The sequence below is a fragment of the Myotis daubentonii genome, chromosome 14, assembly GCF_963259705.1.
Source record: "Myotis daubentonii chromosome 14, mMyoDau2.1, whole genome shotgun sequence".
In the NCBI taxonomy this organism is placed as follows: Eukaryota; Metazoa; Chordata; class Mammalia; order Chiroptera; family Vespertilionidae; genus Myotis; species Myotis daubentonii.
The window spans coordinates 19,328,594-19,343,092 of record NC_081853.1 but is presented as its reverse complement, the minus strand read 5'-3'; the positions used below and the strand labels follow the sequence as shown (position 1 = coordinate 19,343,092).

The 14,499-nt window shown below is 38.8% G+C and overlaps 1 protein-coding gene across 38 annotated transcripts in view; it reads right to left on the bottom strand.

The window, feature by feature from the left end:
* The window catches only part of PBRM1 (polybromo 1), a 126,230-nt gene that overhangs the window by 7,174 nt on the left and 104,557 nt on the right, over window positions 1-14,499 (bottom strand). For 18 of the 38 annotated variants that reach the window (XM_059663326.1, XM_059663328.1, XM_059663314.1 and 15 more), the window contains 5 exons: window positions 9,582-9,765; window positions 8,129-8,345; window positions 7,301-7,502; window positions 3,572-3,736; window positions 60-215 (listed from right to left, as the gene is read on the bottom strand). In XM_059663326.1, the coding sequence (XP_059519309.1) occupies window positions 60-215; window positions 3,572-3,736; window positions 7,301-7,502; window positions 8,129-8,345; window positions 9,582-9,765 (924 nt within the window). The remainder of the gene's footprint in view (window positions 1-59; window positions 216-3,571; window positions 3,737-7,300; window positions 7,503-8,128; window positions 8,346-9,581; window positions 9,766-14,499) is intronic. The other 20 variants (XM_059663345.1, XM_059663347.1, XM_059663352.1 and 17 more) reach the window with 7 other exon arrangements.

Genomic DNA, 14,499 nt, shown 5'->3' with positions numbered 1-14,499 from the left:
GGTAGGAAAAAGAGAACATAAAGATGAGATTAATGAGTGAATGAGGATGAAGTTCTTACCCGGTGGTGGGATGCCCGGGAGGCCGGGCACACCTGGCGGAAGATGGTGGGGTGGAGGCCCCCCAGGGTGAAGTGGCTGCATGCTGCCCATGCTAACAAGGCCATCAACTGGGCCCTGCAAAGGTGGAAGGCCTGGCGGATAGCCACCCATCATGCCTTGAAGGACACAATAAATTTCAGACATGCATCATTAACATGCAACATGAGCTAAGTAATAACAAACCTCCCACATGCACTACTAATGAATAAAGCACCCTTAGTATTGCATGATACAACAGCAATTAGTGCAATTATTTTGTTGCAAAAATGAACAAAATAAAAAGTTATAAATATGAAACCCAACATTTCTGGATGAATTAGTACTTAGTATATTATTACTTGTAGTTATTTTTCCTGGGATAAATATACTGCATGTTTTCAGGTAAAAATAAAGAGTTCCAGTAACAGCCTTTCCAAGGTCATGGTTATTGCAAGCTATTCAGAGTGACCAGTTCTGCGACTGTGTTTCTAATTGAGCAGTAATAATGCCATCATTCCACTCTGCCCACACTCATATGCCTATCATGGGGAAACTGGAATGGAGGGAAATGAGGTGCACAGCCCTGATCACAAAGCATGGTTCTCCAGATTGTGGGAGGATGGCAAGAATTTTCCAGTTACTCCTCCTCCCTTCTAGCCTCACCACTGTTGCTAAGAATGGGTCATGCTAGAGCTTGACTGACGAACCACTAAGAGCCATCACAATGTCTGATATTTCATCTTTAGATCTCACACAAGTTAAAAAAAGGTCAAAACTAAACCCTCCCAAGCCAACCTAAGTTCAGGTCACTCAGCCTGCACTTAGGGAGGAACGGCTGGAGAATCAGGCTCTGCTGACATGAGAAAATGCCAATTGTCGTCATTGTCTCCACACTCACAAATGTCCTCACGTAAACCTTCATTTAACAGGGAGCATTTTAAATGTGGTACAGAATTTCTGTGAACAGTCTTTTATTCCTTTATTTTCAAAGTGCATCTTCACAGGATAAAATATTTTCTGCTAGCTAAGGAAGAGTTTCAAGAAACAAGTATTTTTGGCAAAAGGAGTGAAAGGAAGAAAATAATTTCAAAATGTCAAAAACTCACCTATCAAAAGACCTTTGAAGCCAAACGACATTTTTTTAAGCAAGAAAAACAACTTGACTTTTCTAGGATTTGAAATGATCACAATGAACAAAACATAATACTTCCCCCCAAAATGCAATCACCTTTGGCCACAACTTCTTGCACAAAGGGAGGGCTGAGGGACTGGTGCCAAACCTCATTTTTATAAAAGATTCTCTGTAGAGAGACTTGGGGAAATAGTGGAAAACTCGAGATTCTAAGAATTTTACTCTTTGATTTTCCCTAAAGAATTATTTGAAAGGTATTTATTTATAAAAGTTTAGTCTCTTAAAGCTATAAAATTACTGATAATTCTTAGATTCAGTCTGTGTCATGAGTCACATCTAAGCTGACTGAAAAATGTACAATTATATGAAACAATAAGACAAATTTTAAATAATACCTCTATACATGAAATAGGATTATGAGTTTCAGTTTTAAAAAACGAGAGTTCAGAGAGTAGAAACTACTTTTGAACAGACACCATCACCTTAAACATGAGGCGATCCAATGTTGCCAAACTGCCTTTTAACACCACCACCAGATATAGCTTTTAGGGAATTTAAGAATGTTAGGAGACTTTGCTTTCAATTACAAAAGCCCATCTGAACGCACCCTTCACGGGCTGAAGGTGAAGAAATTAAGAACTGAAAGACATGACACTTGTCTTCATTAAACTGTACTTTGGCATTTATTATCCCAGTCACATGTGTTCAAATGAGCTTCAATGCTTGTAAGCAAAGCTGGTCTCAGACAGTAACCAGGCTAAGAATGAGGCCCTACGCAACCTGTAAACCCATGAAAGATCACCCTGATAGCTGCCAAGTTCCCACTGTAGACTGGTTACTCTAGAGAATGCTTGCCCTTCACTCCCATGGCCCAGAAGTCTGGGCGGTACACACTTAATAATGGAACAGGGGCTTCCTAAAAACTGGCCCCATCCTCCTCACCCGTCAGAGCTCTATGTTATTCCCCAACAGGGAGCTAAAATGCTGCAGCTGCTGGTTTTGTGTTTCCTCCCCCCACCCCCAACCCCCAGTGGTTGTTTTTTTTTTTTTTTTTTAGCTGTTTGAATTCATTTAGTTAATGTGTCCCTGGGCTTTTTAGTCAAGGGCACAGTGCTACAATATCACACATCAAATAGAACAGGATGTCAATAAGGGAATTCTAACTTTCAAGGTCCCCATGTTCGAGGCCTGATTTCTAAAACCTTTGGAACCCCATTAACCAAAATGGGCCATGGAATAGAGCAGGCAATTACAAGATTTGTTAGATCAACATCAGTTACACTGAAAGTACTGAACAGCCATGATTCAGATGTGCTTTGGCGAGTGCAAATGCTAGTTCAGCAACAGTGCATTTGAGAACTTGCGATCATGAAAGGTAGGAGCAACAATGGAAAAGTTATCTTATGCTACTCTTCCTCAAAAAGCAAATACAAAAAAAGCAAAAACAAGAACAAAAACAGCATCCCAATGGAGCCTGCCTTGAAAAAGACTGTCTTAGACTCCCTTGGAAAAGAGGTCAGATTGTTTTTGCTTAAGGAGAAAGGGGGCTTGTATAGACCTCACCAGGTTTAGAGAAATCATGAAGGAGGGACCCAAGAAGTGGTCTGCAGGCTTCTCGTTGGAGGCTTGTCAGACAACGATATCCAATTCTAGAAGAGCCAAATTTGCTATGGCTACCAGATCCAGAGACAAGACACACAAGCAAACCACATTCATCATTTTCTTTTCTTTCTTTCCTTTTTTTTTGAATATGTGACTGGGATACTAACAGAAAATGCAGTTTAATGTAATTAAATAGAAAAGCATTACAGAGTGGGCACAATGAATTGAATAAGGACTTTGTATTCCACTTAGCAGTCATGCACACTGGTGACCAAGAAAGGATTTATAATTCATTGTCAAAAATCCTTTTAAATGGTCAGTCTTTTTAAAGGATGGCTGCAGCAGAACAAGGCAAACTGAATACTGGAATGAGATGGAAAAGTCAATATCGCCTAAAGAATAGTTTTGTGTTTTCTCTTGGATGTCTCTCCAGAAGAGAATTCAGGGTCTATTTATATTTTCTGCTATAATGCTCTATCAAGAGCAGTCTGGGGTGGAGAACAGCGCTAGTCTAGGCCCACAGCTAGGGAAGAGCTGCTCTCTAACAATTCCCAGGATTGGGCCCAGGGCCCATTTCTGGGGCAGAGGGGAGGCATTGCCCATACGGGAAAGGCAATGTAAGGACAACATGGATGACTTCAAACTTTGAATCTCTCATAGGAAAGCCTAGAGACTGTGGCCTACTCCTCATTGGAGAAAAAAAAAAAAATGAAGGAATTTCTTAAAGTGGAAAAAAATGGTCTTAGCTCCTGTTTTTACCTGCAACAGGTGTCAACTGCTGATTGAGCATCCCCATTGGTGTTGGTGGTGGCACCACCCCCATGAGAGCCCCCACAGGGGTGCCTGCTCGGGGAGAAGCACTCGGCTGCTGTTGCTGTGCTGCTCGCTCTCTCTCCTGCTGCTCAGCAACTTTAGCTGCCCGCTCTGTAAAGGCATTTCAGATTTTCAATTCTGTTTTTAACCCAGGAATTCAAAATACCATCCATTGCATTCAACAGGACTAATAAAAACACAGGCAACAGTTCTGTCTCAATGGAAGGAACAGTAGATGACTAGTCTCAACACAGGAGGATTCGGGCTGATTTCACTTGGTAAACTAGAGTCCAGCTTTCCTATCCCATCTTGAGAACTGGTCTGCAAAGATTTCAAGAATGTTAAGACTTCAACACACATTCAGAAAGCACAGATTTTGTTTAAACACGTCACCAGCGAAACCAACATGGTTAATCTCACAAGGCACCCTGAAGATGAGAAGCGCTACCATTATTCTAGTATTAAAAGCATTGCAAATTATTTATAATTTCAATGTGAAGCAATTCCATGGCCCATTATAATTTTTGGCACAATTGTTACTTACTATATTTTCCTGCCTCCTTGCACCCAATTTTATTAAAATTTGAGGACTCTTGTTATTAGTGTCATGGGATTTTTAGCAGCTGAAGAAAATTAACTCTGTAAGGGAAAAGTAGTTCACTGCCTCTCCACAAGGTTTTAGAGACATTAAATGCTAATTTCTACATTCTAAAGAAGCAAAGAGGTCATGTTTAATAAACCCCAAAGGAAAACCCCCCCCCGATACTCAAGGCTATAGTCATCAAAAGAAGGGAATTACATATACACATATGAAGCAATGGACAATACAGTGACAGAACCAGGTTTCCGGAAGCTGAGCAGTTCAATACTGACCATAAATCATCCTATATAAGCAAAAGTTCCAAAATTCACTATCATTTCATCTGAAATGCAAGAGGAGCATTTGCTTGTGCCAGTTCTGGGCTCTGGAACACACCTTCCTATACCCCTCACTCCTGTGAGCTTTTCTGCCTTCATCTCCATAGCCAGTAGCCCCAATGATCACATTCCATCTTTTTAGGAGCTAACAGGCTGGACCCTTACTAGGGAACTCTAGAAATGTGTATTCCCAAAGCTCCCACAATACAGGGTTTATTTTGCTTCACCATTCATAAATAAGCAATCTTCCCCACTCTTCATCTGGGAAAACTGAGGCTAGAATACAGGCAGTGACTTGTCCAAAGATATAGAGAAAACCAGCAACCTGTGGCCCTGACTCCTGGTATCACACTCCAACTGCTACACATTGACCCTCCAACATGGAATTCAGAAGGCCTACCACTGGCTGATCTATGGAGGGGAAAAATAACCCGAGGTCACATGGCTTTAAAAGAGTCAAGAAGCAATAGCTCCAGTCCCCCTTTATGTAAGAATGTGAAAATCAAACAAATCAAACCTTTGGCCTTGACACAGTTGCCTGCATAGGCTTGTCATCACTCACTAATACTGTCCCAGTTTACAGATCCTCTGTACAATGAACGTGAGGGATAAAGGCCATTTAAACAACCTATTTATTTCCTTGAGCTATCAGTGATCTAGACCCTGGACATTAAATTCTAGTATTTTCATTATACAAATGATACAGTAAAATGGGAGAGCAAAGAAATGGAGCTGAAAATAGAAAAATTCAGGCCTGTGGATCAAAGACAAGACTGGCTATTGTTGGCTCTTTCTGGGAGGAGCCCACTTGGGCTGTCTTAGAAAAGAAAGTTATTAAGTGAAACCAGCTAAACTCCAAACTTTGGGTTTTGAATTCAATGGGTCAAAACAAAAGTTCAGTTTTTGTGTCTCAGACAGACACTGCTGTGTCTCATCATTCACTCTCACTTGGTTCTCAGGAATCCCAGCCACCCTTTAATTGTGGGATGATGTCCCAGGAGCTATCAGTTCTTCCTCTTTTCAGCCCTGCTCCAGCATTTTTACTTTTACATTATCTCCTTGTTCACACTTTAAGTAATCAGCCATGTAGTATTAGCTTCATTTACCCTGGACCAGGTTTTATACCCATGTGAGCTTCATTCCAACACTTCTCCAACTGAGTGATATATTTGGTTTTAACCTTTACTATGGTCAGAAATACCAAAGCTCTTCAAAGTTCTAGGTTCTTGTAAAACTGACTAGGGCTTCTCAAAGTATATTCTATAAAATATTAGTTCTTTAGGATATTAACAGATAATATATGAATACTTGGCCACGTTTAAGAAAATGCCAGGTGAAAAAAAAAAACAGGTTCTTGCCGAAACCGGTTTGGCTCAGTGGATAGAGCGTCGGCCTGCGGACTGAGGGGTCCTGGGTTCGGTTCCAGTCAAGGGCGTGTACCTGGGTTGCGGGCACATCCCCAGTGGGAGATGAGCAGGAGGTGGCTGATCGATGTTTCTCTCCCATCGATGTTTCTAACTCTCTATCTCTCTCCCTTCCTCTCTGTAAAAAATCAATAAAGTATATTTAAAAAACAACAACAACAACAAAAAAACAGGTTCTTTACTGTAGGTCTTAAAGATTTTAACTAAGAATAGGCACTGTAAGTTGCCAAGAGAAAAAAATGTCTGGAGTGCTTCTCAACTAGTTTTGCCACAAGTGCTTTTCGGCTGAGCATCTTGTAGGATTAGGTTTCTGCAGAAGATCTTTGGGGAAGCCTGCCAGGTAATTTTATAATAAGCAATCAATTATAATAACTGAAAAGAATTTTTTTTTTAAAAAGAGCCCTTTTATTTTTAGAAACTCCATACACTTTAATAAAGGAGGCAGCCTTAACAATTAATTTCTTTATGTTTTATGGAAAATAATAGATTTGGAATCGGCCAAGCAAAGTAATAGTGGACCACTATGTTCAACCACTGAGAGATGGCCCTAAACTGGCAAAATAAACCATTACATATAATTCCAAATGGAAATAATACAGCTCCAAGGGCAAAGGTCCTGACTAATCTGATGTTTACTACTTATTTCTTTATTAAAGCCTTGACTGATAATAAAAAACAAACAGAAAAACAAATAGAAAATCTCTCTCAAGTATTTTATCCCTAATGGCTAAGAATCACCAAATCCTTTAATTATATAGCTCATGGCCCCAAATGATTTCATTATAGAGTATGAGGCAGATGAGCTTTATCAAAGAGATTCCAAGTGCCTTAAAAGTAACTATGAATGCAGACACAGCACAGCCCAGGACTGACCTAGGAAACCAAGTGTTTCAGCCAAGCTTCAAGATAAAGTTTAAACATATGGCTTTATCAAGAGCCATAATAGAAGACCACCGATACTAAAAGCTCACTTTCAGATGAATTTTAAGCAAAATTATATTTAATATCCCTGTACAATCATTGCCCAGCTTAACATGTATGCTCACAGGACTCAATGAAAGAAGAAAATCATGCAATTTTTAATAACAAAATATTGGTTTGAGAGATTTAAAAAAAACAAACACCCCAGGATCAGAGGCCAAGTCAGGGGCAGTGCTTGCTCAGTCAGGACAAGGCTGGTATTTAAACTGCTGGATGGGAGCCATTTGAGACAGTCCCCAGCACAATGTTCATGTACAAGTGGTAAGAGAGTAAAACCTGACTAGGCACATGCATTCCTGAAAACATCCCCTTGCTTAGAAAGGTGAGACAGTTGTGTCTAGTCTCTATTTACCTTCATATTCAGCTTTCTTAGCTGTCTCAAGGTTTCTCCATTCTGTCCCCACCAGTCGGCTGAGCTCCCCAAAAGAGTAGTCTGGATGTTGGGCCTTAATCACAGCTCTCATCTCACTGCTGAACAGGATGTAGCCACTCATGTTGATTTTCCGTTTGGAGCTTTCCTTCTTTGCACTGCCTTTGGCAGACTTTGGGGTAGACTGTAAGACAGAAAGCTCTTAGAGTGCATCAGAACATTGTATTTGGTTAACTGCTCAAAGTTTCTGGAAGCCAGGAACTTTTGATTCAATAGTTACTATTTTATAAACATGTTCAGTTTATAGAAAGCCCTTTCCTTGGTTAAAACACAGCTCTTCCTTGCCTCTTACCATGTAAGAAATAAACGGAAATTTCACTGAATTCCATGACTGCAATCTGTAATGGTGACCTCATAATTAAGTCTTGAGAAAATTCTAAATTAAGTCTTGAGAAAAAAAACACCAACAGGGATCACCTCAAGCAAAAAAATGAGGTCCTAAAGAAGAAACTAAAAAGATAGAGGGAATAAAAGGTAAGAGTACCAGGATGATGCTGTGCCTCACTGCTTTTCTTCAACACAAGGCAAGGAGAACTTTCTAACTAAACCTGCCATTAAAAACAGCAATGTATGAAATTAAAAAAATATATTAAACTTTAAATAATTAATGGCACTGAGGAAAAGAAATCTGTTTCTTCCTGCAGAATTCTAGGTTGAAACTCATATACAAGGGCTGGACATCTCCTTACTTTGGTTTGAGTCTGCTGCAAACCAAAGTTGGGAATAAGACAAATAACTGGAACTTGTCACCTTCACCTGTGGGGGTGTGTACGGCATGAGATCCAGCTCACTGGCCAAGGGAGTCTGAAGTTGAGGCAGAGAAGGAGGCTCAATGACCTCACTATCCTCTTCTCCCATCTCTTCAATATCATCATCTCCACCTTCTAACTCAGCAAATTTAGCTTCTAGTAACTGGATCTTCTTTTCCAACAAAGGTGAAGGCTCCTTCTGAGGAACAATTGGTTTTCTAAAAGAAGTGACATAACAAGAAAATCAGCTAACAAAACTCCAGAACTAGTCAGAAAGCAGTGTTCTACCTTAATGCCTAGAAATGACTGCCTGCAATCTGCAGTGTACACTGTAAGTCAGCAAGGAAAATAACGTGTGTATTTATAAAGCCATACCTACTTACAGATGCTTTAAAAAACATTCTTTTAAAAGTGTATGTATATATATATATGGATTTCAGAGAGGAAGGGAGAGGTAGAGATAGAAACATCAGTGAGAGAGAATCATTGATTGGCTGCCTGTTGCATGCCCCCTACTGGGGAACAAGCCTGCAACCCGGGCATGTGCCCTTGACTAGAATTGAACCTGGGACTATTCAGTCCACAGGCCAATGCTCTATCCACTGAGCCAAACCAGCTAGGGTCAGATGCTTGTTTTTAAAGGATTTTGCTGAATACCCAAAAAAATAGTAGGTCCAAAGTTAGGATCTAGTTGCCCATATAGTAAAAATAATTTTCGTAATTTGTGAACTGTGTAATCTTAAAAGACTATGAACCAGAACCAAAGATTTCTGCCTCCACACTGAAATTACTGGAGTTTAGGCCAACAGGCACCATTAGATCAGTTACCACATCTCAGCAGATTATGAGGATTTCTTTTAATCTTTAACTAGCCCTGGCTGTTTTTGCTCAGTGGTTAGAGCGCCAGCCCACAGACCAAAGGGATGTGAGTTCGATTCCCCGTCAAGGGCACATACCTCAGTTGCAGGTTCAATTCCCGGCCCCGGTCAGGGTGCCAATTGGAGGCAGCCAATTGATATGTGTCTCATGTCAATGTCTCTCTCTCTCTCTCTCCTTCCCACCCACCCCCCTTCCATGCTCTTTAAAAATCAATGAAGCTCGGCTCGATCAACAGTGTGGGGTGTGTAGGAGGCAGCCAATCAATGATTCTCTCTCATCATTGATGTTTCTATCTCTCATCCCCTCTCCTTTCCTCTCTAAAATCAATAAAAATATATTTTTCAAAATATATTTTTAAAAATCAATGGAAAAAATATCCTTACTCTGGGGTAAGGATTAAATAAAAACATCTTTAACTAAATTAATGTTTTCTATTTAAAATGTATACCGATCTAGTTTAAAACATATTAAAAAAAACAAACAAAAACACCCCCACCCTGCACTACACTACTTTGATATCAGTTTTACTATTAAGAGTCGAAGTGTTCTTTCTTCCTTAGTTTTCCAAGCTTTACCTGAAGTAATAAATTTCATCATCTACCACTTTAGCAGAGAGTGAAAACCTCTTCAGTCCCTTGAATTTCTTCATTTGCTTATCACTCTCGTTGTAGCGGCTCTCACAAAGCAAAACGTCATTTTCTGGTATTTCAGTTGGTCTGCAGGAGAGGAAGTCCTTGAATGACAACACAGCACACTTTCCTGAAAGAGCAAATTGGAGAGAAGTCAGAGTACATTGTGGTCATAGCTAACAATTATTCCCAATTTTTATTTTTATATTAATACAACCACCTGATTCAAAAGTCAAAAGATTTAAAGCAGGGGTCCTCAAACTACGGCCCGCGGGCCACATGCAAATACAAATATTGTATTTGTTCCCGTTCTGTTTTTTTACTTCAAAATAAGATATGTGCAGTGTGCATAGGAATTTGTTCATAGTTTTTTTTAAACTATAGTCCGGCCCTCCAACGGTCTGAGGGACAGTGAACAGGCCCCCTGTTTAAAAAGTCTGAGGACCCCTGATTTAAAGGGTATATACAAGCATTAGGATAAACAAGTAGATTAATGCAATAGAATTGAAAATAATAGAAATTAACTGGTACAACTGGGTTTTTATGGAAAATTGATGGACAAGGATGCCAAGACAATTCACTGGGAAAGAATGGTCTCTTCAACAGATAGCACTGGGACAACTGGACTTCTATATGCGAAAGAACTGAGTTCGAAACTGACTTTATACCATATACAAAAATTAACTCAAGATGCATCAAAGATCTAAATGTAAAAGCTACAACTCTTAAAAACTCTTAACATAAAACATACTAGTAGTAGGTGTAAATCTTTGTGACCTTTTATTAGGCAACAGTTTCATAGATGTGCTATTAAAATCACAAGCAACCAAAGATAAACTGGACTTTATCAAAATTAAAAATTTTTGTGCTTTGAAAGACACGATCATGAAAGTAAAAAGATAACCCAACGAACCCAGAAATATCTGCAAATCATATCTCTGGTAAGAGTTTAGTATTAAGAATATATAAAGACTTCCTATAACAATAACAAGACAAATAACCCAATTAAAAAACAGGCAAAGGGCCATGCCCATTGTGGGTCAGTTAGCTGGATGTCAGTCATGCACTAGGAAGTTGCTGGTTCGATTCCAAGTCAAGGCCACATGCCCAGGTTGTGGGCTCAATTCCGGTTAGGGGGTGTGCGGGAGACAGCCAATCAATGTTGTACTCTCCCATCAATATTTTTTTCTCTCTCTCCCTATCCCTTCCTCTCTCTAAAAGTCAATAAACTATTCTTTTAAAAAGAAGTTTAAAAAATAGGCAAAGGCTCTGAATAGACATTTCTCCAGAAAAGATATACAAATGACCAAAAGATGCTCAACATCATTAATCATAAGGGAAATTAAAAAAAAAATCACAATGAGATACGATTTCAAACCCATTAGGATGGCTATTACACTAAAAAAATAATAGTAAGTGTTGACAAGGATGTGGAGTAACTGGAACCCTGATAGGAATGTAAAATATTATAGCTGCTGTGGAAAACAGTTTGGCAGTTTCTCTAAAAGTTAAATACAGTTGTATATGTAGTACTCTTTGTAATACTTTAAGCAATAAAACAAAATTAAAAAAAAAAGTTAAATACAGTTGCTATATAATCCAGCAAATCTACTGCTTGATAAATACCCAAAAGAACTGAAAGCAGAACTCATATAGATACTATACATCAATTTTCATAGCAACATTATTCACAATGGCCAAAAGGTAGAAATCACCTACATGTCCATCAACAGATAAATGAATTAACCAAATATTAAAAATATATACAATCATAAATGATTTTAATTACTACAGTGTTATCATGTTTTAATATATGGTAAGGATCAACTACCCCCCCCAACCCTCATTCACTATGCTTTTCAGAATTTTCCTGATTTTTATTTTATATTTTGACATGATTTTAAAAATCAGTTTATTTAGCCGAAACAGGTTTGGCTCAGTGGATAGAGCGTCGGCCTGTGGACTGAAAGGTCCCAGGTTCGATTCCAGTCAAGGGCATGTACCTGGGTTGCGGGCACATCCCCAGTAGGAGATGTGCAGGAGGCAGCTGATCGATGTTTCTCTCATCATCGATGTTTCTAACTCTCTCTCTCTCCCTTCCTCTCTGTAAAAAATCAATAAAATATATTTTTAAAAAATCAGTTTATTTAGTCCCAACTTTGTTACAAGAAAATTTTAATTGGTTTATCTACAGGGAATCACATTATAAAGATTAATTTAGAGAGAATGAATATTTCTGTGACATTGAGATTTCTTAGTCAAGCACATGGTATGCCTTTCAATTTGTTCAAGTGATTTCCTTTTAAATGCATTAAAGATAGCATTTAAAAACTTTCTTTATATAGATGTGACACAAATACTATAAAATTTATCCTAAGGTATCATATTTTGAAATTAGTGAATTCTTAAACAAAATTGATTTGTTAGTTTTATACTCAACCATCTTATTGAATGTCATGGTTGTACAATGGATTCTCTTAAATTTCCATCTACTTAATTTCCTTATTTTAAATTTCTGGCTCTTACTTCTAACTGCACTGGCTAGTGCCTCCAAAACTAAGTTTAATAAAAGTGATAAGAAAATCCCTATTTTGATCTTGATCTTAATAGGAGTGTTCATTACTAACAATTTAGCAATACTTGTAAAACTTGTAACAATAGGTCAGAAACATTTTAGAAGCTTAAAATAGCTATAGTTACTATCACTTCCTTGGACTTACATAATACTTTATTTATATAATCCAAGGCTTTTCAATTCAGAGAAGGAACAGTTTTAATTTTCTATATTTCGCAGAAGGAAAAATAAAAATTGGAAAGGGTAAAAATTCTTCTCACAGCTAAAAAGTAAAAATGATGATATCCTTGGAATGCATATAGTATCTCTGTGCCCTGCTGACTGGCCCTCAAAAGACAGAGAAAGATAAAAGTTTAGAAAGCATCATTTAATAAAGCATAAAAAACAACAAAACAATAAAAAGATGTATGAGACTCCTGCACACACACACACACAACTAAAAAAAATTTAAGACAAATTAAAGAATACCTAAAAAATGAAGTGATCTATTATGTTTATAGCTGGAAGACTCATAAAAATGTCAGTGCTCCCCAAATTGATCTATAGATTGATTGCAGTTCCAGTCAAAATCTAGCAAGTCTTCCAGCTTGGAGGGAGAGCAGAGTTTGTTTTCAAACAACTGTGGTTGTTTTGACCTTTTTGGTAGTTTCCTGAAGAACTAATGCAAATGGCTTGCCTTCATTTCACCTGACCTAAAATTCTCTCCTTTTTGGATTCCAAAAGTCAGAGAAATGGCTTTGGTAATTTTGTTGTAAAGCAAATGAACCAGCTGCTGGCAACTGCGGGAAAGGATGTCAGTTGGGGAAAACAGCAGACATGCTGAAAAGTCCAGGAAGAAAAAGCTGGGGAGTGAGTTTTGAAAACCTTCCACATATTCCTGGGAATCTAGAAAGCCACGCCTATGTCATGGTCAGGGTGCAGGCTCAGAAAAGACCTGAGAAGGCCCCAAGCTCTCACCTTTGGTTGATTGTCAATTCCCGTGGAAGCAGGAAGTAAAGGCAAAGCAGAGTTGTAAACTTCCAGGTTGTGTGTTGAAGGTATGCTCCAACACAGACACAGTATCTAGTTTCAAAGACTAGGAATTTGTTGTTTTTGTTTGTTTTTTGATCCAAGCATTTAAGAAAATCTCTTGCCCTGGCTGTTGTGGCTCAGCTGGTTGGGCATCATCTCTTGCACCAAAAGGTTGCTGGTTCGACTCCTGACCAGGGCATATGCCCAGGTTGTAGCTCAAACTCTGGTAGGGGGCTTACAGGAGGCATCCAATTGATGTCATGCTCTCACATCAATGTTTCTCTCTATTTCTCCCCCTCCCTTCCTCTATTTCTAAAAAGTCAATACAAATAAAAAATAAAAAGAAAATCTCTGTTAAATCATTAGCTGACTACTAAGCTAGCAGAACAGAGACTTCAGTGACCACACACAACAAAAAACAGTCAGAGCTTTGGCTGGTATGGCTCAGTTGGTTGAGTGCTATCCCATGCACTAAGAGGTTGCTGGTTCAATTCCTAGTTGGGGCCCATGCGTGGGTTGTAGTTTTGATCTCCAGTGAGGGGCGTGTAGGAGGCAGCCAGCTGGTGTTGATGTCTCATTGATGTTTCTCTTTCTTTCTCTCTCCCTCTCCCTTCATCTCTCTCTAAAATAAAAAAAAGTCACTAAATAAGCAACTATAGCCCACAATAAGGAGTAAAACAAAACCTGAGGGAAGGGAGGGGAGAGAATCTAATTTCCAGAGTCATCACATTATAATATCCAAACTGTCCAGTTTTCAACAAAAAATTATGAGGCACGCTAAGAAAGAAATATCCATTCACAGAAGAAATGAACATATACTATCCACAAGGAAGCCCAGACACTAGACTTACTAGACAGAGACTTTAAATCACTGTCTTTAATCTGTTTAAAGAGCTAAAGGAAACTACAGACAAAGAAGTAAAGGAAACCAGAATGATGTCTCACCAAACAGAGAATATAAACGAAGAGACAGAAACTGTAAACACTAAATGGAAATTCTAGAGCTGAAACAATGACTAAAATGAAAAATACATTAGAGGGGTTCAACAGAGAATTTGAACAGGCAGAACAATCAGTGTACTTGAAACAGATCAATTGAAATTACCAGTCCAAGAAAGAGAAAGAATAAAGAAAAATGAACAGCCCTAGCTGGTTTTGCTCAGTAGTTAGAACGTCAGCCTGCAGATTGAAGAGTCCCAGATTTGATTCTGGTCAAGGGCATGTACCTCAGTTGCAGGCTTGATGCCCAGGCCCGGTTGGGGCATGTGTGGAAGGCAA